This window comes from Schistocerca serialis, chromosome 4 (genome assembly GCF_023864345.2).
Source record: "Schistocerca serialis cubense isolate TAMUIC-IGC-003099 chromosome 4, iqSchSeri2.2, whole genome shotgun sequence".
Lineage (NCBI taxonomy): Eukaryota > Metazoa > Arthropoda > Insecta > Orthoptera > Acrididae > Schistocerca > Schistocerca serialis.
In genome coordinates this window covers 683,198,696-683,222,785 of record NC_064641.1, presented here as the reverse complement: position 1 = coordinate 683,222,785, position 24,090 = coordinate 683,198,696, and the positions used below count along the sequence as shown (strand labels likewise).

Below are 24,090 nucleotides of genomic sequence, written 5' to 3'. Positions count from 1 at the left end.
TTAAATCTTTAGTGCCGGGCCAGGATTCGATCCCATTCACGCGTAATATGTGAAGGTGTTGAGGAATCTGCAGTTTTGAACAAACAACAAATTGTAGCCGAGCTGTATTGCCACGAAGGGATCAAATTCCGCGTTAAGGGCGGTCTGAGTTGCATTCCCAGTTTAGAACCAATTTTATCGACATACAGAAGCTCAAATAAAAGATGGAATAAGTGTCCTGTGACCATACATAGCGTTTGTGTCGTCACTTGAAATAAATAACTAGTATAAGAAAGGTTACTGGTGATAGAGTTTCTACATGTCGCCACTCCAGACTTTATTGTGGTTCAACCTACCGCCTACTTGGTAAAGAAGGAATATCATCTTTAATGTGAATTTTCAGACCACGCAGCCATTATATCTCCTCACTTGGTGTAGCCAGGAGAGAATGGAATCTGTCTCTCCCTATCTAAAATCATTGACAGAAGTGGGAATCGAACCCAGACCATAGGTATAACAACCTACCATCCGTCCAACAGACCACGAAATCCTCTTCTCTGCGAGTCATTTTTCTATCGTAACGCAGTTGCGCCACACTGGATGAGAATTCTGACACACAGGCTCCCTGTAGTAATTTGCAGCATGTTCAGTAAATTCATTTACTTGGTTGACCGAATCACCATGAACTAGCTGCCTCGGCTACCCAGTGCATACATTCGACTATTTTGTAATCACAGAAATAAAATCACGTAACTGCCACCTACACACAACTGCCAACAGTGTAGGATGCAGAAGTTGAAATAGGAAGTGTTCCTTTCCACTTGAGCTATTCTATTGCGCTATCTGTTACTAGAAAACGTCGTTCAGTCCAAAAGAAAAGCTGTAACTGTTTGTCTCTCAGAAGTCAAGACCTGGCCATATGCATAATCTCACAGTGCTGTGGAATCCAAAAGTTCTGGAGGAATAGTTACCGAGCTCTGGAGCTGCTGTAGCTACGTGTCAGCTTGTAGCATAGATAAGATGTCGCGAGTTCGAATACATTCAGTGCTACATTTTTTAAAACGCAATTCTGCTCTCTGCTGAAGGTATGAATCTAATGGAACTTTGAACATAATTCCCTTCACTTCTCAACCCAAAGTAGTCGCATGTGGAAAAAGAGCTAACTACTGTGACATTTTGTTCTATTCAGATTTAATAGACAGCAGGCAGCAGATGCATCTCGAACATGTGCAGGGAGAGCGCATCGTGCCATAATATGTCAGAAAAGTATTTTCTATATTAGCCGTCGTGTGGTAGTGATATTTTATTCTTCTTCAAACTTTGTTTGACAGCTTTAACTCAGAACAAGTTTTCTACATGCATGTAATCAATAAACTGCATGTGCATTGTCAGACTGTCATAGGTAACATCTGAGAATTCGCATATATCGTTGATGATTAATTTCTCTCTCATGTTTACTATTGTTTTAACAACACTAAAGGAAACCTTACGAAAATTGTGCACTGTATTATAAGAAATGAAATAAAACTAACCATGGTAACCTTACGACGAAAGTATCTGTAAACAAGCATGCCTCTATCGACACGAATTAGTAAAATACTACTCACTTAGATTTTGATTGGGTCTGTGTTTAATTGGTATGCTGTGTCATACTCAAGAGGTATGCAAATGTGGCATTTCATAAATATAGTTACGTATTCCTAGAAACCCAAAATTCGCTTGTCAGCAGCGGAAAGAGGCCTTACCTGTTGTGCAGCATTGTAAGTTTTTCAACATTGCACTATGAGCTGAAAGCATTTTCTTGCGATTTCCTTATTGATGTTTGATCTGACTGCTTGTAGCTCTTTCACAGAAGGGATAAAAACGTTACAGTCAGTGAGACTGGAACTGCGAACCGTAACAGACGCTTTTTCACAGCTCAGCACGTTAGCACAGAGCTGGCGAGGAGGTATGGGTCTTAGCTTCCTATTACGACGGCAATAGTAACTAGAACTCTTAAACCGCTATTTGAATGTCGAGATTAATTGCGGTTTCCACCTGCAACGACTTTCCTGGGCTGGAAACCGTAAATTTTCAATCTTTTGTTACCCTGCAAGCGATAATAACTCGGATTATTCAATGGAAATGACAGGTAAAATCAAGTGAACTTTGAGGCTTAATTCCGTGCACACCAGGAAGTAACTCGTCGATCACAGAGTTGCCAAACATACGTTGCCTTGTTGCCAAATCTCAGTTACAGTACCAGCAGGAAGAAGACGAACCGATGTGATCCTACAGCGGTCTGGGAAGTGACCATAGCTGGTGTCTCCAAGTCACGGCTGCTACGGCCTGGAATACGTAATGCGTCTGATTCGCTTTCTGTAACTAGGTTTAGGGACTGGAGCGTAGTTACTAATAATACTCAGAACTGACTGCAAACTGAGCATCATAAATCAGTAACTCTCATTGTTGTTTTTATATTTCTTTCGTAAGTGTACTCAAAACTAAGAAAGTCATTCACAGGCGTTTTCGTGCCTCGCCGATAGTCGAGCACAACATACAAATAAAAATAAAAAAGAATGTGTGTGTGTGTGTGTGTGTGTTTGTGTGTGAGAGAGAGAGAGAGAGAAATAAAAAGCAATGAGAGAGAGTGTAAAAAATTGTTGTAAAGAAATTGAATCAAGGTATTTAAAGAAATCTTTCATTAAAATGACACGTTCCATATCATTACGAAATGTCGTATTCATGATCTATGGAACAAGAGTTAATCTAATGTAATCTAATCTAATCTAATCACATCATATTGATGATTAGCCATGAAGAGTCATGAATTACCGAAATTTTGGCCAATACCAGTAACCAAATCTAAACTTGAAAATAAAAGACGACAATTTTTGTAATAAACCGTGACTCCTATCAAGACCCTTTCGTCCCTGTTATCGAACCACGAAAGATGTCTGATATACCTCCATTCTGAAGTAACAAAGTGTGCATGCATTTAAAGATGAAGTGCATGATGTGAAGTTCTGTGACGGAGATACGAACCCAACACGTAATCCGATTGTTAACTAAGAAAAATCAAATGTTACGTATCGGTTTTTCTTACGAGCCGCTAGGTGTCTGAATCTAAAATAAGGATACAAACTTTTGTGCCTAAGCGACAATCGAACTGCACACCTACCGTGCATCCACGAATATAGCTTAAGTTTCAGTTGCTTACTCATGAACAGTAAGATGTGTGCGTGTTTGACCAGAAATAACGACACCTGTTGCCATTGTTGGAAACACATGAACAGACATTGAAATTGCGCGTTAATTTTCACTAGCAGGTGGGTGTGCACTTGATAAAGCTAGAAATGAAATTATGAATATTTTTGTACTGGATCAGGTTTCAGACCCACATACTTACCTTTGGAGGAGACCTAGAGAAGATTGCAGTCTTGGGAAAAGGAACGAAATGACTGAACTATACTGTTCCGAGAGATTCAGATCCTCGAAAGAGGAGATACAAATTCGAATCACAGTCCAGCACCAAATTTTTAAACGTCTCTAGTTCAATCAAGTACAAGTAAAATAAGAGCCCTGTCCCTTTAAATGGCTATCGGTTCATCAAATAAAATAAAATTTTCTAATGTAAGTAAGCTTACTGGCGACTGTATTTCTGTTTACCATGACTTCCGCTGTGTCATTTCCCAACGTAAACCGGCTCTGCCCAGTTGGTAATGAAGGAACGTGATGTTTAATGCGGATTCTGGATTATAACGTCTTTCTCTTGAGGTTACCAGAGGTAAAATAAATCTGTTTGTGCCTCTTAAAAGTAAATGCCTGAACCCACGCATTGCACCTGTGATAGCTCGTTCCACCATACCATTGTGGCCACATTACCCAGCCCCAAGAGTGTGCTGTAACGGATGATGTGCTTAGCTTACAAAATTAGTCACGGTGGAAAAAATGCGAGTCTATTAAATGGTCGAGTAGAAGCAAGCTTCTGACGCAGAGATTATGCTATTCTCATGTCATCAGGATGTAAAGACTCTTCTAGGCATCATAGGCTGGATGTGAAGCCATTTTGATTTTTCACAAATTCAGCAAATTTCTTAGTTCGAGAAAATCCACTGTGAAGTGTGAAGTTGCCGGATAATTCGATTATTACTGTTGTTATTAATATCATTTTATTCATTCCGCTGCTGTAACACAAGTGCTTGAACATCATTTAATGCCTTTTGGTCACTATAGATGTAGTTTCCCATGAACAGGTTCTTTCCCTGTCTACGGAATCCTTTTCATGTTAATATCAAACACCAGCAATTACTCGTAGATTACTTTAAAACTAAAGTAATTGACGAAGACGTTACTTGGTAACAGAAACGCACTGCCTTTCTTCACTTACTTTCGCCTAGAAATGGCTATCGAGTACTGACAAACCAAAAGGCAAGAGATCTTACTGCCTTCCGATATACGTTGCTGTTAGTTCTTCCACATGATTTGGTCGACATGACCTGTTTCAAGTTGTGTATGACAGACAGTGTTTTAGAGAATCTATTGTTTCCCTTTGAAATAAACAGAAGTATTTTCATTCTAAGCTGCCCAAGTACAAAATTTTCGCGATATTAGTTCAAATTTAATATTCGCTTCTATAATGTAGGAAAGTATTTCACAGTCGCAAAACTCGCATCCGAAACGTTGACCTTACACTTAGTCGCTGACCATAAATTCTAGCTCAGAGTGACACCAGTTTAAATAACCTAATGTAGTGAAGACTGTTTGCCAGTGCTCTTTCTCACCGGAAAATACGCAATTCACTCATTTGGCTCCATAAGTACACTGTAACAGTAATTTCTGTGTGAAATTTGTCAGTAAGATTTTGCCTTCCAACCGGCAAAATACGGCAGAGTACGGCCGGTAAACAATTCACAAACCACGATTTAGTGCCAATAAGACGATTTCTTTAAACATTGTCGAAGCTGAGGGAATTTAGTTTCTGCTTAAATCGTCTTAAGCAGCAACAATCACAGATATCTCAAATAGGAAAAAGCTGAATATCCAGGTACGAAGGTTGTAAAACAAACTTCCCACAGTTTGTGTCAGGTTGATCTTTTCGTCTGATAACACTGCTTAAGTATTTTGTCTAAGAGGTATCACAAGTAGTATCCTTGTAGCTGTGGGAATCATTGGTTGAAAACGAGTTTAACACCAATGGGTACAGTGCTGCTAAATTTTCACAATTATTATCAACCTAAGTCTGAGATCATCCACAAACTGAGGCATATTTATAATATTGGAGCTAGACTGTGTATCCTTGTCTTTCTTGAGTGGTCATTGGAAGGCGTTTACACACACGTATACAATACTATGAATACTTCGAACGCTATGGTTAACGTTGCTCTCATAAACTACTTTTTTTTTAATTCTTCTGGGTCTTCAGCGTGCAATATGTGTTGTAGATACAGTCTCAGACCAAAAAATTGACCGCCGAGTCGTTCACGTAAGGTGGACAATACAGTCGTGCTCCTCTCAGAATTCTATGTCTGGCAATATGCTCGATCTAGCAACATGTAGACTGCGGCACTTCCCAGAGGTAGTCTTGACTCCAGTCTTAGTACATTACTCTTGACTACGACCGTAGTCTTGAGGTAAAACGCGAGACCAGCTAATATGATATTGTAGATTCGCTTGAATTACACTCATAGCTTCAGCACCGATAGGAAAGGGGCGATAAATATTTTGTCGATATGTGCTTTCGGTCGCCAGACGTCATATTAGCTGGTCTCGCGTTTTACCTGAAGACTACGGTCGTGTTCCAGCAGCGGTTTGAATAAAATGATAGTAATAATAACAGTAATAATCGAATTATCCGGCAACTTCACACTTCACAGTGGATTTTCTCGAACTAAGAAATTTGCTGAATTTGTGAAAAATCAAAATGGCTTCACATCCAGCCTATGATGCCTAGAAGAGTCTTTACATCCTGATGACATGAGAATAGCATAATCTCTGCGTCAGAAGCTTGCTTCTACTCGACCATTTAATAGACTCGCATTTTTTCCACCGTGACTAATTTTGTAAGCTAAGCACATCATCCGTTACAGCACACTCTTGGGGCTGGGTAATGTGGCCACAATGGTATGGTGGAACGAGCTATCACAGGTGCAATGCGTGGGTTCAGGCATTTACTTTTAAGAGGCACAAACAGATTTATTTTACCTCTGGTAACCTCAAGAGAAAGACGTTATAATCCAGAATCCGCATTAAACATCATGTTCCTTCATTACCAACTGGGCAGAGCCGGTTTACGTTGGGAAATGACACAGCGGAAGTCATGGTAAACAGAAATACAGTCGCCAGTAAGCTTACTTACATTAGAAAATTTTATTTTATTTGATGAACCGATAGCCATTTAAAGGGACAGGGCTCTTATTTTACTTGTACTTGATTGAACTAGAGACGTTTAAAAATTTGGTGCTGGACTGTGATTCGAATTTGTATCTCCTCTTTCGAGGATCTGAATCTCTCGGAACAGTATAGTTCAGTCATTTCGTTCCTTTTCCCAAGACTGCAATCTTCTCTAGGTCTCCTCCAAAGGTAAGTATGTGGGTCTGAAACCTGATCCAGTACAAAAATATTCATAATTTCATTTCTAGCTTTATCAAGTGCACACCCACCTGCTAGTGAAAATTAACGCGCAATTTCAATGTCTGTTCATGTGTTTCCAACAATGGCAACAGGTGTCGTTATTTCTGGTCAAACACGCACACATCTTACTGTTCATGAGTAAGCAACTGAAACTTAAGCTATATTCGTGGATGCACGGTAGGTGTGCAGTTCGATTGTCGCTTAGGCACAAAAGTTTGTATCCTTATTTTAGATTCAGACACCTAGCGGCTCGTAAGAAAAACCGATACGTAACATTTGATTTTTCTTAGTTAACAATCGGATTACGTGTTGGGTTCGTATCTCCGTCACAGAACTTCACATCATGCACTTCATCTTTAAATGCATGCACACTTTGTTACTTCAGAATGGAGGTATATCAGACATCTTTCGTGGTTCGATAACAGGGACGAAAGGGTCTTGATAGGAGTCACGGTTTATTACAAAAATTGTCGTCTTTTATTTTCAAGTTTAGATTTGGTTACTGGTATTGGCCAAAATTTCGGTAATTCATGACTCTTCATGGCTAATCATCAATATGATGTGATTAGATTAGATTAGATTACATTAGATTAACTCTTGTTCCATAGATCATGAATACGACATTTCGTAATGATATGGAACGTGTCATTTTAATGAAAGATTTCTTTAAATACCTTGATTCAATTTCTTTACAACAATTTTTTACACTCTCTCTCATTGCTTTTTATTTCTCTCTCTCTCTCTCTCTCACACAAACACACACACACACACACACATTCTTTTTTATTTTTATTTGTATGTTGTGCTCGACTATCGGCGAGGCACGAAAACGCCTGTGAATGACTTTCTTAGTTTTGAGTACACTTACGAAAGAAATATAAAAACAACAATGAGAGTTACTGATTTATGATGCTCAGTTTGCAGTCAGTTCTGAGTATTATTAGTAACTACGCTCCAGTCCCTAAACCTAGTTACAGAAAGCGAATCAGACGCATTACGTATTCCAGGCCGTAGCAGCCGTGACTTGGAGACACCAGCTATGGTCACTTCCCAGACCGCTGTAGGATCACATCGGTTCGTCTTCTTCCTGCTGGTACTGTAACTGAGATTTGGCAACAAGGCAACGTATGTTTGGCAACTCTGTGATCGACGAGTTACTTCCTGGTGTGCACGGAATTAAGCCTCAAAGTTCACTTGATTTTACCTGTCATTTCCATTGAATAATCCGAGTTATTATCGCTTGCAGGGTAACAAAAGATTGAAAATTTACGGTTTCCAGCCCAGGAAAGTCGTTGCAGGTGGAAACCGCAATTAATCTCGACATTCAAATAGCGGTTTAAGAGTTCTAGTTACTATTGCCCTCGTAATAGGAAGCTAAGACCCATACCTCCTCGCCAGCTCTGTGCTAACGTGCTGAGCTGTGAAAAAGCGTCTGTTACGGTTCGCAGTTCCAGTCTCACTGACTGTAACGTTTTTATCCCTTCTGTGAAAGAGCTACAAGCAGTCAGATCAAACATCAATAAGGAAATCGCAAGAAAATGCTTTCAGCTCATAGTGCAATGTTGAAAAACTTACAATGCTGCACAACAGGTAAGGCCTCTTTCCGCTGCTGACAAGCGAATTTTGGGTTTCTAGGAATACGTAACTATATTTATGAAATGCCACATTTGCATACCTCTTGAGTATGACACAGCATACCAATTAAACACAGACCCAATCAAAATCTAAGTGAGTAGTATTTTACTAATTCGTGTCGATAGAGGCATGCTTGTTTACAGATACTTTCGTCGTAAGGTTACCATGGTTAGTTTTATTTCATTTCTTATAATACAGTGCACAATTTTCGTAAGGTTTCCTTTAGTGTTGTTAAAACAATAGTAAACATGAGAGAGAAATTAATCATCAACGATATATGCGAATTCTCAGATGTTACCTATGACAGTCTGACAATGCACATGCAGTTTATTGATTACATGCATGTAGAAAACTTGTTCTGAGTTAAAGCTGTCAAACAAAGTTTGAAGAAGAATAAAATATCACTACCACACGACGGCTAATATAGAAAATACTTTTCTGACATATTATGGCACGATGCGCTCTCCCTGCACATGTTCGAGATGCATCTGCTGCCTGCTGTCTATTAAATCTGAATAGAACAAAATGTCACAGTAGTTAGCTCTTTTTCCACATGCGACTACTTTGGGTTGAGAAGTGAAGGGAATTATGTTCAAAGTTCCATTAGATTCATACCTTCAGCAGAGAGCAGAATTGCGTTTTAAAAAATGTAGCACTGAATGTATTCGAACTCGCGACATCTTATCTATGCTACAAGCTGACACGTAGCTACAGCAGCTCCAGAGCTCGGTAACTATTCCTCCAGAACTTTTGGATTCCACAGCACTGTGAGATTATGCATATGGCCAGGTCTTGACTTCTGAGAGACAAACAGTTACAGCTTTTCTTTTGGACTGAACGACGTTTTCTAGTAACAGATAGCGCAATAGAATAGCTCAAGTGGAAAGGAACACTTCCTATTTCAACTTCTGCATCCTACACTGTTGGCAGTTGTGTGTAGGTGGCAGTTACGTGATTTTATTTCTGTGATTACAAAATAGTCGAATGTATGCACTGGGTAGCCGAGGCAGCTAGTTCATGGTGATTCGGTCAACCAAGTAAATGAATTTACTGAACATGCTGCAAATTACTACAGGGAGCCTGTGTGTCAGAATTCTCATCCAGTGTGGCGCAACTGCGTTACGATAGAAAAATGACTCGCAGAGAAGAGGATTTCGTGGTCTGTTGGACGGATGGTAGGTTGTTATACCTATGGTCTGGGTTCGATTCCCACTTCTGTCAATGATTTTAGATAGGGAGAGACAGATTCCATTCTCTCCTGGCTACACCAAGTGAGGAGATATAATGGCTGCGTGGTCTGAAAATTCACATTAAAGATGATATTCCTTCTTTACCAAGTAGGCGGTAGGTTGAACCACAATAAAGTCTGGAGTGGCGACATGTAGAAACTCTATCACCAGTAACCTTTCTTATACTAGTTATTTATTTCAAGTGACGACACAAACGCTATGTATGGTCACAGGACACTTATTCCATCTTTTATTTGAGCTTCTGTATGTCGATAAAATTGGTTCTAAACTGGGAATGCAACTCAGACCGCCCTTAACGCGGAATTTGATCCCTTCGTGGCAATACAGCTCGGCTACAATTTGTTGTTTGTTCAAAACTGCAGATTCCTCAACACCTTCACATATTACGCGTGAATGGGATCGAATCCTGGCCCGGCACTAAAGATTTAATTATGTATTATCAAGCTCTATCATGAGAACACCTATCTGCTGGTGGATAATAATTTTGATTTTTAATGTATTTTCATTCGTTGTCAACACTAACGATATCTGACGTTTTTAATTCCCAGTGAGACACAGAACTATTTGCGAGATGACTGTAAGTTCAAGATGCTATTCTGAGCAGCTGGTGGAGAAAAATTCGGTAGCTGACGTCTCTTTGTGTGCAGTCAACAACGATATGTGTGGGGCTCTATTCCCAGTGAGCGCTGAACTCTTCGTCATATTATTTCAGTTCGTCGTGTCATTTAATGTTCATACATATTCTCAACTAGCTGCTCGTGAATAACATTAATTTTTAATGTCATTTTGTGTTAAATAGTTCAAATGGTTCAAATGGCTCTGAGCACTATGGGACTTAACTTCTAAGGTCATCAGTCCCCTAGAACTTAGAACTACTTAAACCTAACTAACCTAAGGACATCACTCACATCCATGCCCGAGGCAGGATTCGAACCTGCGACCGTAGCGGTCACGCGGTTCCAGACTGAAGCGCCTAGAACCGCACGGCCACACCGGCCGGCCCCCACCATCTGGTATCAATGCATTACCCTATCATCCATTATATATAATCATTTTCATAGTACACTTGATATTATAGATGAGTAGGACACAAGACAGGACATGGATAATGTCCGTTTGACGTCAACAGTGTGTAACATTTTACTTTTTTTGAATAGGACAATGTTCCTCTCCAATAATTTTTAGATTAGTTACAATAAGTTTACGCTGCAAGAGAATTCGGTTGTATTTTTCAATATGTGGTCTGTTGTCGGTTTGAAGGCCTTCCATAACATCGGCAACGTCGTGCAACTCCACCGAGGGCTGTCTGGAGTAGGGTGGAGATAGCAATGTGAAAGTTGCGAGCTGTCGAAGACGATCTTCATATTCCTAATGCGATTAGGACATCGCATACTCTTGACGACGTTTAGCACCTGTGCAGTCAGTCACCCAATTTCAGAATTCATTTTGAGTAATCCTGCTAAATTCCCTAAATATTGTCTTTTTATATTGATGAGTAATATGGATAGTCGTCACGTTCATGTGCCGTCTACAACGCAAATTTAATGTTACTATCCTAGGAACTAACCTGCAATACGTTTTGTATTTCATAATCGGAACTATCTGCATTAACCGTCATCAGAGCAATGTCAGGGAACAGAATGCAGCAGTGCCTTGCTACCTAGTTGAGGACCTGCTTGAGTCGTGTTCTAAGGAAAGGGTAGTTGCTGGTTCACATTATATTACACTAGCGAGAAGTACCGACTTTTCCTTTTCTCTGCAAACATCCAGAACTAAATTCAGTAACTAAATGCTAAGAATATATTTGCATTGTGCCAACTCAAAGATCAATAGATATGGATATAGATATAGATACAGATTTTTATATTTAAAGCCATTCTCGTTCTGCGTTGGAATAAACATCATTCATTATTTGCTTGTTCTTGTTACGATTGTTATTGTCATTCTCTCACTCGCAAGAGTTTTCGCATTCCTATTTGGTATCGATGCACATGAAGAGTGGCTATGAAAGAAGGGAATACTGAATGTTACGTCATGCAGAATACACTCATTTACTTCGGCTCCTCGTGATCTACGCTACAGGAGAAGTGAGATACATAAAGTTGACAGTGTGAGGACAGACCTGGTAGCACAACTGTGCAACTACACAGTGTTACCAGATAAAATGGTGCTGCGGAATCGACAGTGTAGTACGGACTTTGCCACAGTAGCAGACAGCTGGTAATTTAGGACCATGACCGTGGATTACACTTTGGTCAGTGCTGGTTAGAGTGCTGCAACTGTAAATGGAAGGCTTTGTTTGATAGTCTTATGCTGATGCTGTCTGAATAAATTATGCCATTGGATACAAAGCGGTTTAGTTTTGAGACCTAACCCACGAGGGGGGAAGGCACAGTGGTCTGCTTCAGGAATTCCAAGCAATAAAACACAAAAAACAACCCAGGAAGGGAGACATGCATTTGGAATTTGTTCATCGTTACGGGGTCAAACAAGAGGGTAACATTACTGAAACAATGATCGGGCTACTTAGTATATAATAGAGCATACAGATTTCAAGGACGAAACGTATGAAGACGCAGACTTCCTCGTTATCAATATGTGCGGCATATCTTTCGTGTTAACGAAAGTAAATTCCCGCTTTACCTCTTCTTACGTGTCAAATGAAATGAATGCCATGAGGAATAGACTATTTGTTGACTGCGTCTCTTCTTGCTTCCATCCTTACCAACATATTTCTTCATTCTCGTGGTAATCATGACATTCTATGTGTATGCTGCAAAAGATTGCAAGTGGACAAATTCGACATCGAGGTGCAAAGCGTTATATTCATTTCGAATAAGCTTCCGGTGTATTTTTACTTCGTTTGTATTTTTAGATGATTATGAACGTTACGGAAAATTATCTCACATGCTTTATGTTGAATGAGAAACATTGAATGATCCGTTTTGCTTTCCCTACGTTGAAATGATATAATGTCGGCGTCAACAGCCTTCTTCCACACCGGAAGCTGAAACTTGTATCATTCTGGATTAATGATAATTGAATGTCTCATATGTATACATAGCCCAGAAGGCAACGTCAGAAACCATCAGGGGAGAACGCCGCATAAAAACCAAACGTGCGCACGCGTCTCCACTCTGAAGAACCGTATCGGAGAATCACGGCAAGCATTTCGCTGAAGAGCTGCCTCGTCAGAGAGCCTAGAAATGGCAGCGTCGTAGCAAGTATTTGTCAACACTCTGATAGTGCATTTACTCCCGGGTGTAGGTCGGCGTTACCTCGCTAAATTCACTTGACATTCGTTTTCCACATCGAAGACTCGTACGATATAATCCACTGCAAGATGACACAATTAGAAAGTATATTTAATTTCTGGACTCCAAGAATGGCGTTCTTCACATAAGTAACACCTGTTTGTGTGTGCATTCGGGAGGACGACGGTGCAATCCCGCGCCCGGCCATCCTGATTTAGGTTTTCAATGATTTCCCTAAATCGCTTCAGGCAAATGCCGGGATGGTTCCTTAGGAAGGGCACGGCCGATTTCCTTCCCCATCCTTCCCTAATCCGAGCTTGTGCTCAGTCTCTAATGACATCGTTGTCGACGGGACGTTAAAACAGTAATCTCCACCTCCTCTGTTCGTGTGTTTAAGGTTGCGTTTTGAGGCTCAGGCAACATCGCAGTGACTATATTCCGCCTCTGGCCGCCAGTGTGTCGTTAGCTCAGAGGTTCCCTTGTGCGTTGCAGTGCTTGTACTATAAGTCATAGCAGTTCGAATCACGGTAGAAGCCGCTGAGTACAACCTTTTATTTTCCATTTTAATTAATGGAGTTGCAAACTGCTAGTAAAAATTTCTTATGCGAAATCTGAAGAATGCCTTTAAACATCAATCTTCGTCCGATTTCGACTTAGTAAATTAAGTTAATATCATGGATTTCTGCTTTGCGAATTCCAAGGTGCTTCACTGTAAAATAGACCCTGAAAAGATTCAAACCGACTGTCAACGATATAAATTTGAGCTTTGTTCGTCATATAGGTCTAACATGTCAGAAGGTTGTTTATGAAGTGCACATGTTCATTAATGTAGTTCCCTTCTTCTAAATTTTTGCAATAGCATTTAACTGTAGACGTTTTCTAACACCGGCGTTAGCAGTTCCTTTCCGTTCTCTGAAACCTTCAAAACGACAAATTTTTCTGGTTTAAATCTGATGACCTTAACTATCACTTCCGATCAACAATAAATACTTCATGAACCCATACATGGAACTCCAAATGTGCAGTGTTCCTGCACTGCTACAGAGCATGCATTGCAAGGTATTCACACAGTTTATCGCATAGACTTACCATAAGGAATGAAACAAGAACTGCAATACACTTTACACCACAGACGCTCACTCTGGCTTGACGAAAATATCCAAACATTGACCAAAAGTTGCACAAATAATTGAGTTTGAAAGGAAAAGAAACGAGGTATGAAGCATTTATAAATTCATCGAATGTAGTGAGGTGGTTTAATTTCGTCCCAGTCTATAAAATTAATTTCGGGCCATACTCAGCTCTTGCCGATTAATGTAATATAATACCCGCCTACTAATCAGGGCGTCTGTCTCCGTTGCTTTTGAGCGTGAATGGAAATTGTTGAAATTTTCTGTGGAGCAACATTTAATAATAAAGCGTTTTAAATCATCAAAAGCGATGAGCGGTAGCAGGCGCTTTCGATAAAGAACGGGGGAGTGCAGCGCCGCTGCTGTCGCCACGGCCGCTGCCAGTAGCCAGCAAATGGATCCCGGAGCTTTGCCGCATACGGCGTCCAGAGGAGGACAGTCTGCAGGAAATCTGCCGCAAAATCGTTACTGGATAAAATTTTGATATCGGTGTGTCACAAAGCGAAATAGATTGAATCTGCGCTACCATTACATTCACGTCTTCAGCATTCAGACAGAAGAGGCTATAAAAATATTTTATGCCAGCTGCTCTCGATCCACTGACATTATGAACAGAAACAACGCACGCTACCGCTAGACCACAGGCGTAATCAGCCGAGAGTTTCTCTATCATGGGACAAGTTTTCCTCCAGGAAGTGCTGCAGTCTACAGTGTTGCCAGATTGTGCAGATAACCGGACTTAGAGAATTAGCGAGTTGGCCAGTTTTTTTGTCCCATGTCGCGATCGGCGCGGACTTAGCCTCTGAAGCGGCCGGCCGCCGGTCAAGTTTTATGTCAAAGAGTGTACATATAGTCTGCGCCCGCGAGCTCGGCTCCAGTTCACCACCGGCAATGGAGGGTGAAGCTTTGACAATGCCAACCACTCGTGCTGGCGAAACGTCAGAAAAATCATTAGATGAACGTCGGCCGAAGAACCCGAGACAGAAGCCAGTAGGCAGTTTGTCAACAAGTGGTCACGAAAGCCTCAACAATTTTGTATTGTTTTTCAGTTACAAGAAAATGTGAGATATTCATAAAAGAGTTGACAATTTAAACCATTTTATGAAATATAAATATATTTAATATCTGAATATTTAAGACAATTTCATCAAGACCTTCTATAATTTTTTTGCGGTACTGATTAACAATCTCTTGAATCTTTAGGTATCTAACATGTGCTGAATCTTCGTTATTTATTTTGCTGAATCGCTGTCTAATGGTGGAAGTAATGTTGAAGAGAGTGAGTACTCTTAACTTCTATCTATAAGTACACTGTATCAATGACTATGATGAAAACTAGGGAGATACATGATTTCTGAACATTAAAAAAAATACCTGCACCATTTAATCGCCTCTACAGAGATGGGAAACAATTTTGCGACGCCTTATAGAGGCAACAGAATGGTGCTTGTAACTGATGCCTTTATAAAATTATGGAAAGCAGGTATTATATGAAGTATATATCATGGAATGACCAAAGATCATGGATACACATTCGAAATATGACTAAAATGATATTTCTGATGATTGAGAAAACTATTTCTAATTGGGAAGACAAGAGAATGCTAACGTTAATTGTACTCACCCTGTTCTCGTAAACTCACCTAGCTTACTCTCGTCAGGAATTGGCAGATCATCGATGTCAAAATCGTCTGGGTTCTCCAGTGAACGAAGTGGTGGTAACTGAAATACCAGTTTTTTCAGTTAATCATTACTGGAAGAGGGAACATGAAAGTACGTAATTTTTAAAATAAACGATAACCAGATTCGATATAACAAGGGTTTGTAGCTGCGTTTGAGCGCAGCAGATAAGAAAGGTCATCAATATCTGGGTAGAAATTGATGTAAATCAGGGCATATGCAATATACAACAAACGATACCGACAAACTTCGAGGAGTTGTTGAGGATATGCTGAGGAACAAATTGGGCACACGAACTCATGCCCGGAAATATAAAATGGAACTTATAGACGTAATAGCCTACCGGTAATTAGTTAGTTATATGCTCCATAGGTCACATTCAAGAACAGCGTTATGATGTGTAACGTGGGAATTGAACAAAACTGGAGCACATATTTAAAAAATGAAGAATATATTTAAATGGCTACATGTTACCCATTTTCAGGTGTTTTTCTTGTATAAATGACTAATTAATGTTTTTTCAAGGGTTCCTCCATGGTACAGGAGGAGATGTTGAGGAGAAACATTTTTAATCTACGTTTGAAATCAACTCCACTGTCTGTCCAACTCTATTTCGTAAGACAGACTGTCAAAGAGTTTTACAGCTGGATATTTTACCTCTGTACACAAGTTAGATCCATTAAAGGTTTATGTAAATCGTTTTTGCTTCTAGTGTTGTACTTGGAATTACTCTCAAACTGAGATAGATTGCTAATGACAGATACTACATACTCTGTGGATGATTCTTTCCTCTGTTGCACTACTATGATGGCGTCACCTGCACCCCGGGTAAATTTGCCTCCTGATCAAACAAAATGATAGAACATTAACATAAAATGAGAACGTAGTGGGCCAATGATCGAGCACTGTGGGATTCCCACGGTAAATTCTCCCTTCGCAAATGATATGGTGTTCCTCTTTGTGTTACTCTAACAGCCTAGGTTAACTTTCTACATTCCGTTTCTTAAATAAGAACCAAACCAGGCATGTGCTGAGCTACATATTCCTTAAAATGGTTCAAATGGCTCTGAGCACTATGGGACTTAGCATCTGAGGCCATCAGTCCCCTAGAACTTAGAACTACTTAAACCTAACTAACCTAAAGACATCACACACATCCATGCCCGAGGCAGGATTCGAACCTGCGACCGTAGCAGTGGCGCGGTTCATGACTGAGCGCCTAGAACCATATTCCTTAAAACCTTAACTTCTTTAATAGAATATTATGATTCACACGATCAAATGCCTTCGACAAGTTACAGAATATCTAAATGGTGAAATTTTGTAATTTCAAGACTTTTTTAGGTGTACAGTTCATCAATAAACAGTTGACTCAGTAGAATGGCCCTATTGAAATCCTAACTGTGATTTATCACGCACTCATTACTATACAAGTGGGTGGCAACCACGGATTACATTACATTTTTAGAATTGTATATACTCCATTCCTTGGGCAGACTGCGGGCCATTTGATATCGGGACTGTGGAACACCTCAATCATTTACCGCCAAATCCCGGAGAACTTGAAAGGGAAAAAGGAGATTTTTATGGGGAATATTTTAAGACGTTATTGGTTTAGAAGGGAGGAAGGAAGATTAAAGTTTAAAGTTTCGTCGACAACGACGACGGCGATGGAAACAGTACAACAACTAACATTTCCGAAGGATGAGAAAGGAAATCGGCAGTGTCTTTTTAGAAGCATCATTCCGGCATTCGTCTTAATCTGTGAAAGCTTAAATCGGGTTGTCTACCGTTGTGTCCACTGTCTAAACGCTGCCCCTAAAAACTCGGTAACTAATTTACAAATTTTCCTCACAACCAAAGAATAGACGGAAACCGTGGTCAGAGCCACGATTTGGAACTATTTTTATTTTGTTTCTAGGACAACTGTTTCTGTGTCTAACAGAATAAAATCAGTGTCTTACTTCACATGTTCTGTAATTTACATCCAATGTCTCGGCCACAAAAAGTTTATTTTAGAACAACAAAAATGAGGATGTAGTGAGAAAGAACCAATGACACTACGAGCACAGATGAAGAAAACACAGAAAACACTGAAGTTTTCAAAATGTGAAATCTGAGATCAACATAAAAAAACCGAAGCGGTTAGTCTTTGTTGCAAGTAGCACGTATATTACCTCAAACTTACATCCGCGAGAGAAATATTCTACTTATAAGAGCAACATGTACACTAGTGGCCATTAAACTTGCTACACCACGAAGATGACGTGCTACAGACGCGAAATTTAACCGACTGGAAGAAGATGCTGTGATATGCAAATGATTAGCTTTTCAGAGCATTCACACAAGGTTGGCGCTGGTGGCGACACCTACAACGTGCTGACATGAGGAAAGTTTCCAACCGATTTCTCATACACAAACAGAAGTTGACCGGCGTTGCCTGGTGAAACGCTGTGGTGATGATTCGTGTAAGGAGGAGAAATGCGTACCATCACGTTTCTGACTTTGATAAAGGTCGGATTGTACCCTATCGCGATTGCGGTTTATCGTATCGCGACATTGCTGCTTGCGTTGGTCGAGATGCAATGACTGTTAGCAGAATATGGAAACGGTGGATTCAGGAGGGTAATACGGAACGCCGTGCTTGATCTCAACGGCCTCGTATCATTAGCAGTCGAGATGACAGGCATCTTATCCGCATGGTTGTAACGGATCGTGCAGCCACGTCTCGATCCCTGAGTCAAGAGATGGGGACGTTTGCAAGACAACAACCATTTGCACGAACGGTTCGACGACGTTTGCAATAGCATGGACCATTAACTCGGAGACCATGGCTGCGGTTACCCTTGACGCTGCATCACAGACAGGAGCGCATGCGATGGTGTACTCAACGACGAACCTGGGTGCAGGAATGGCAAAACGTCATCTTTTCGGATGAATCCAGGTTCTGTTTACAGCATCATGATGGTCATGATGGTCGCATCCGTGTTTGGCGACATCGCGGTGAACGCACATTGGAAGCGTATATTTGTCGTCGCCATACTGGCGTATCTCCCGGCGTGATGGTATGGGGTGCCATTGGTTACACGTCTCGGTCATCTCTTGTTCGCACTGACGGCACTTTGAATAGTGGACGTTACATTTCAGATGTGTTACGATCCGTGGCTCTACCCTTCATTCGATCCCTGCGAAACCCTACATTTCAGCAGGATAATGCACGACCGCATGTTGCAGGTCCTGTACAGGCCTTTCTGGATACAGAAAATGTTCGACTGCTGCCCTGGCCAGCACATTCTCCAGATCACTCACCAATTGAAAACGTCTGATCAATGGTGGCCAAGCAACTGGCTCGCCACAATACGCCTGTCACTACTCTTGATGAACTGTGGTATCGTGTTGAAGCTGCATGGGCATGTGTACCTGTACGTGCTATCCAATCTCTGTTTGACTGAATGCCCAGGCGTATGAAAGCCGTTATTACGGCCAGAGTTGGTTGTTCTGGGTAGCGATTTCTCAGGATGTATGCACCCAAATCGCGTGAAAATGTAATCACATGTCAGTTCTAGTATACTATATTTGTCCAATGAATACCCGTTTATCATCTGCATTTCTTCTTGGTGCAGCAATTTTAATGGCCAGTAGTGTATATTCTGTTTTCTATGTACTTGTTCGGGCTATATTCCGCCTCCGGTGACAACGCCGGGGTGGGACGGAATGTCAGCCTGGAACTTGGAGATCGCACGGTCTGCCTGAAAGAGGGCAGTGACAGCGGTTTGCAGCGGGTCCAGGAGGGGCTCGGTTCCACTCGAGTGTTACAGGCCATGTTCACTTCCCACCTGGCGTACTGGGGTCCAGGCCAGGCGTACGCTGCAGGAGGTGCAGCAGGGCTGCAGCAGTGCCAGAGACGGCGGCGGATGTTGCCATCCAGCGAGCACCACTAGCGGCAAGTTGTGGCACAGCATCCAGGAGGGCGCGGGTTCGAGTCCGGCCCTGTCCTGGGAGCAGCGGTAGCCTAAGGGCCACAGGTGACCAGTACATCCACCTTCGTCCCATGGTCGGACAGAGGAGGCCAAACGGGGTGGAGGGTGGCGAGGACCAGGGACTGTAGCAGTCTCCGGAATCACGGGCAGCAGCGCGGCGGAAGTCGAAACGCATCGGCGGGCGGCGACCGGGAGAGCAGCAACCGACTTCCAGCAGGGCGACCTTGATGACGGCAGCAATGGCATCAGCGTATGAGGAGTCTCCTGAGCTGGCTGGACTTGCGGGACAGCGCACGGACGGCACGCCAACACTACAGTACTGTGTAAATTATCGGAATAAACAAATATTACCGAATGCCGCTGTATCACTCTGCACAGCCCCTTGACGCTCTTGATCTTGCATGGCCTCCTGACAAAATATGGCATGGTGGGTCCTGGCCTCAGCTCTGCCATCTGGGGTCCTGGGTTCGACACCCCGACGCGGCAATAGCCGGTAAAGTCATTCCGACCCTGAAGGGGTTATTCTATTTGGAATCCTCCCTCATGGTGCAAGGATCAACTTGGAAGTGTATTATGCTACCCTCAGGAAACTAAAGAAACGACTTGAGTGTATTCATCACCACAAAAATTCTAATGAACGTCTCTTTCTTTATGACAACGCAAGGCCCACACAAATCTGCGCACACGAGAGGAGCTCGCTAATCTTCTATGGACTGTTCTTCCTCATCCACCCTACAGCCCAGATCTCTCACTTTTCGACAGCTGTTTGTCCCAGTGAAGGATACATTCCGCGGGAAACTGTGTGTGGATGATGGTGAGGTTACTGATGCAGCAAGTATCTGGTTCCAACGTTGTCCAGTAGAGTGGTTCCATGTGGCCATACAGGCCCTCCCACCAATGTGGCGTAAGGCCATTACATTATGTAGAAAAATCTGGTTTTGTAGCCAAAAGAGTGTGGAATATCGTGGTGAATTGGGATCCTGGATGAAACCAATCTGCTTTCAGAAAAAAAGAAGTGCTGCTTTATTATTGATTGCTCATTATACAATTCTGATTTTTAGTAGTGCGCTGACTAATTGGTTCTCATGTTTGACAATGGCATTATAAAATTCTGCTCAGAATAACAAGAAGCTATATACAGGCAGATACAGTAGAAAATGATTTGGAAACAATTAAACTCTCCATTTTACTTTGCAAAAATAGGACAACAACATTCCAGAAATTAAACCAATGACAATATGGAAATACAGTACAAAATAGTGTTTTGACATAGGTATATACTTTATTGTAGTGGGTGATTCAATGAAAAAGCAGGAGTGTGACTCACAGTCTCAGTAACTGCAGTCGGTGATCTTGAACATACTCGGTAACATCATGGAGAGGTGCAAGAGACTCATTGGCACAGTTAGTGATCCAGACGCCGTTGTACGTACCAGTTTGTGACGTGGGCGTTCCTTGTTACGCAGCAGGACGACGTGCGAAATGGGGAAGAGCTTCCCCTTGCCCTTGTTGTATAGGAAAGGCTCCACCTTGGTCTTTATGGCGTGGTCCAGCTCCGCGTACTGCTTCGTCTGGATGGCGCGCTTCATCATGTCCACGAGCAGACCGCCACCTGCAGAACAGGTGTGTGCACCAACTGGTCCAGCAACTCCAATCACAAGCGTCATTTATCTCGATAAGGAAGCCTAAGACTGGGATACCATTGTTTTGATGGAGCTCTCCAAACTGTAGCGTGGGAAAGGGGTGTAAGTGGCTGGTGGTTTTGGGGGGCGTAAATATTCATACATGTCATCACAGGTCCTCAGAAACAATACACAGAAAACTACTTGCCCTCAGAATCCACAAACAGCACTCGGCAAGATCAGAAACAAAAAATGCTTTTTTCAACAGTTCTCGGGTATCCGACCGGGTAGCGTCGTAATTTCTCCACAATATTTCGGCAGAAATTACGACGCTACCTGGTCGGATACTCGAGAACTGTTCAAATTGGAAATACGCCGGGAAAACTTCGCATAAAAAATGCTTTTCTATGGAGACAGGGTGTCTTACACTATATGCCCTCTTGGCAAGAACTTTATAAACAAAATGAAAGTTGCCTCAAAATAAAATGAGCACACAGAGTCAATTAGCAACCTATAACTAATTAATAAAACACTGTAAGGAACAACAATAACAAGAAAGGACTGCTTTGTCCAAGCTCAGGCATACTATCTCTAAGCTATAGTATTAAATACAATAATAATTGCATGTAGTGCAGAAAGGTCACATGTTGCTGGAATACGGGGACAAAAAATGTTTGTGTGGTATCGTTGTCAGTCGTTAACAAGGGCAATGGTTCCGTGTGCAGAGGTTGGCCGCACTAGTGCCATGTCCCCTGAGCGGAGGCGTCACTGCCACCACGAATCTCGTGGACAAGAGACAGCCTGACTGCAGCTCTAGATCAGTTCTCGACGAGTTCTTGCCCATCTGCCGAGTAGCGCCACTTAGCAGCAGTCGAGGAGAGACAGTCGCAGTTTTTTCTACGGAAATACACTCCTGGAAATTGAAATAAGAACACCGTGAATTCATTGTCCCAGGAAGGGGAAACTTTATTGACGCATTCCTGGGGTCAGATACATCACATGATCACACTGACAGAACCACAGGCACATAGACACAGGCAACAGAGCATGCACAATGTCGGCACTAGTACAGTGTATATCCACCTTTCGCAGCAATGCAGGCTGCTATTCTCCCATGGAGACGATCGTAGAGATGCTGGATGTAGTCCTGTGGAACGGCTTGCCATGCCATTTCCACCTGGCGCCTCAGTTGGACCAGCGTTCGTGCTGGACGTGCAGACCGCGTGAGACGACGCTTCATCCAGTCCCAAACATGCTCAATGGGGGACAGATCCGGAGATCTTGCTGGCCAGGGTAGTTGACTTACACCTTCTAGAGCACGTTGGGTGGCACGGGATATATGCGGACGTGCATTGTCCTGTTGGAACAGCAAGTTCCCTTGCCGGTCTAGGAATGGTAGAACGATGGGTGGATGACGGTTTGGATGTACCGTGCACTATTCAGTGTCCCCTCGACGATCACCAGTGGTGTACGGCCAGTGTAGGAGATCGCTCCCCACATCATGATGCCGGGAGTTGGCCCTGTGTGCCTCGGTCGTATGCAGTCCTGATTGTGGCGCTCACCTGCACGGCGCCAAACACGCATACGACCATCATTGGCACCAAGGCAGAAGCGACTCTCATCGCTGAAGACGACACGTCTCCATTCGTCCCTCCATTCACGCCTGTCGCGACACCACTGGAGGCGGGCTGCACGATGTTGGGGCGTGAGCGGAAGACGGCCTAACGGTGTGCGGGACCGTAGCCCAGCTTCATGGAGACGGTTGCGAATGGTCCTCGCCGATACCCCAGGAGCAACAGTGTCCCTAATTTGCTGGGAAGTGGCGGTGCGGTCCCCTACGGCACTGCGTAGGATCCTACGGTCTTGGCGTGCATCCGTGCGTCGCTGCGGTCCGGTCCCAGGTCGACGGGCACGTGCACCTTCCGCCGACCACTGGCGACAACATCGATGTACTGTGGAGACCTCACGCCCCACGTGTTGAGCAATTCGGCGGTACGTCCACCCGGCCTCCCGCATGCCCACTATACGCCCTCGCTCAAAGTCCGTCAACTGCACATACGGTTCACGTCCACGCTGTCGCGGCATGCTACCAGTGTTAAAGACTGCGATGGAGCTCCGTATGCCACGGCAAACTGGCTGACACTGACGGTGGCGGTGCACAAATGCTGCGCAGCTAGCGCCATTCGACGGCCAACACCGCAGTTCCTGGTGTGTCCGCTGTGCCGTGCGTGTGATCATTGCTTGTACAGCCCTCTCGCAGTGTCCGGAGCAAGTATGGTGGGTCTGACACACCGGTGTCAATGTGTTCTTTTTTCCATTTCCAGGAGTGTAGTTTATTGCTGTGAACTGTTAAAGTGCTTAACTTACCCCGGCTTAAACAAAGACTTTTATAGGATTTCGTCGAAGAAGCTTTTGTACCGGAGTTGAATATAATACAATATTTCTCTCACTGATTGTGTTCTTCCGTTCTTTTGATTTCTGCCGCAGAACCCACACACCGTCCTGACAGGACAAGAGTACTTTGGCGAAGAGATCTTACTTGCTCACTTCACGTTCAATAGCTGCAGGGACGTTAAAGACTAAATATAAGAAATCAAACCACGTAAAACAAGCTTAGCAATATTGTAACATTCTCCGAACTACAGGACAGGAGCATATTTCAAGAGAACTTCAACTTGCAGTGGCACTGCCCCTAAGCCAATCACACACAGAACGACATTGGATGGTACACTTGTTGGGACAACATTAAACAGAACTACAGACAAAGCGCACAACCGTTGTTCCTGCCGAACACCACTGGGACGTCTCTATCTTTATCTCAGAACTACCTTGCAGTGACCCACACGATGGGTAGAATTCACTTATGTACAGCCAGGCCAGCCTTCACATGAACCACGACGCCAGCACCGTTTGCCCGCTCTGCTCAGGAACCGATGTCTGTGCGTTGC

General features: G+C 42.7%; 1 protein-coding gene across 1 annotated transcript in view; it reads right to left on the bottom strand.

Annotated features, from left to right (window-relative positions):
- The window catches only part of LOC126474692 (transient receptor potential cation channel subfamily V member 5), a 169,240-nt gene that overhangs the window by 121,158 nt on the left and 23,992 nt on the right, over positions 1 to 24,090 (bottom strand). Inside the window, exons 3-4 of the mRNA XM_050102170.1 lie at positions 20,954 to 21,132; positions 15,504 to 15,582 (exon numbers count right to left, since the gene is read on the bottom strand). Coding sequence (XP_049958127.1) covers positions 15,504 to 15,582; positions 20,954 to 21,132 — 258 coding nt within the window. The remainder of the gene's footprint in view (positions 1 to 15,503; positions 15,583 to 20,953; positions 21,133 to 24,090) is intronic.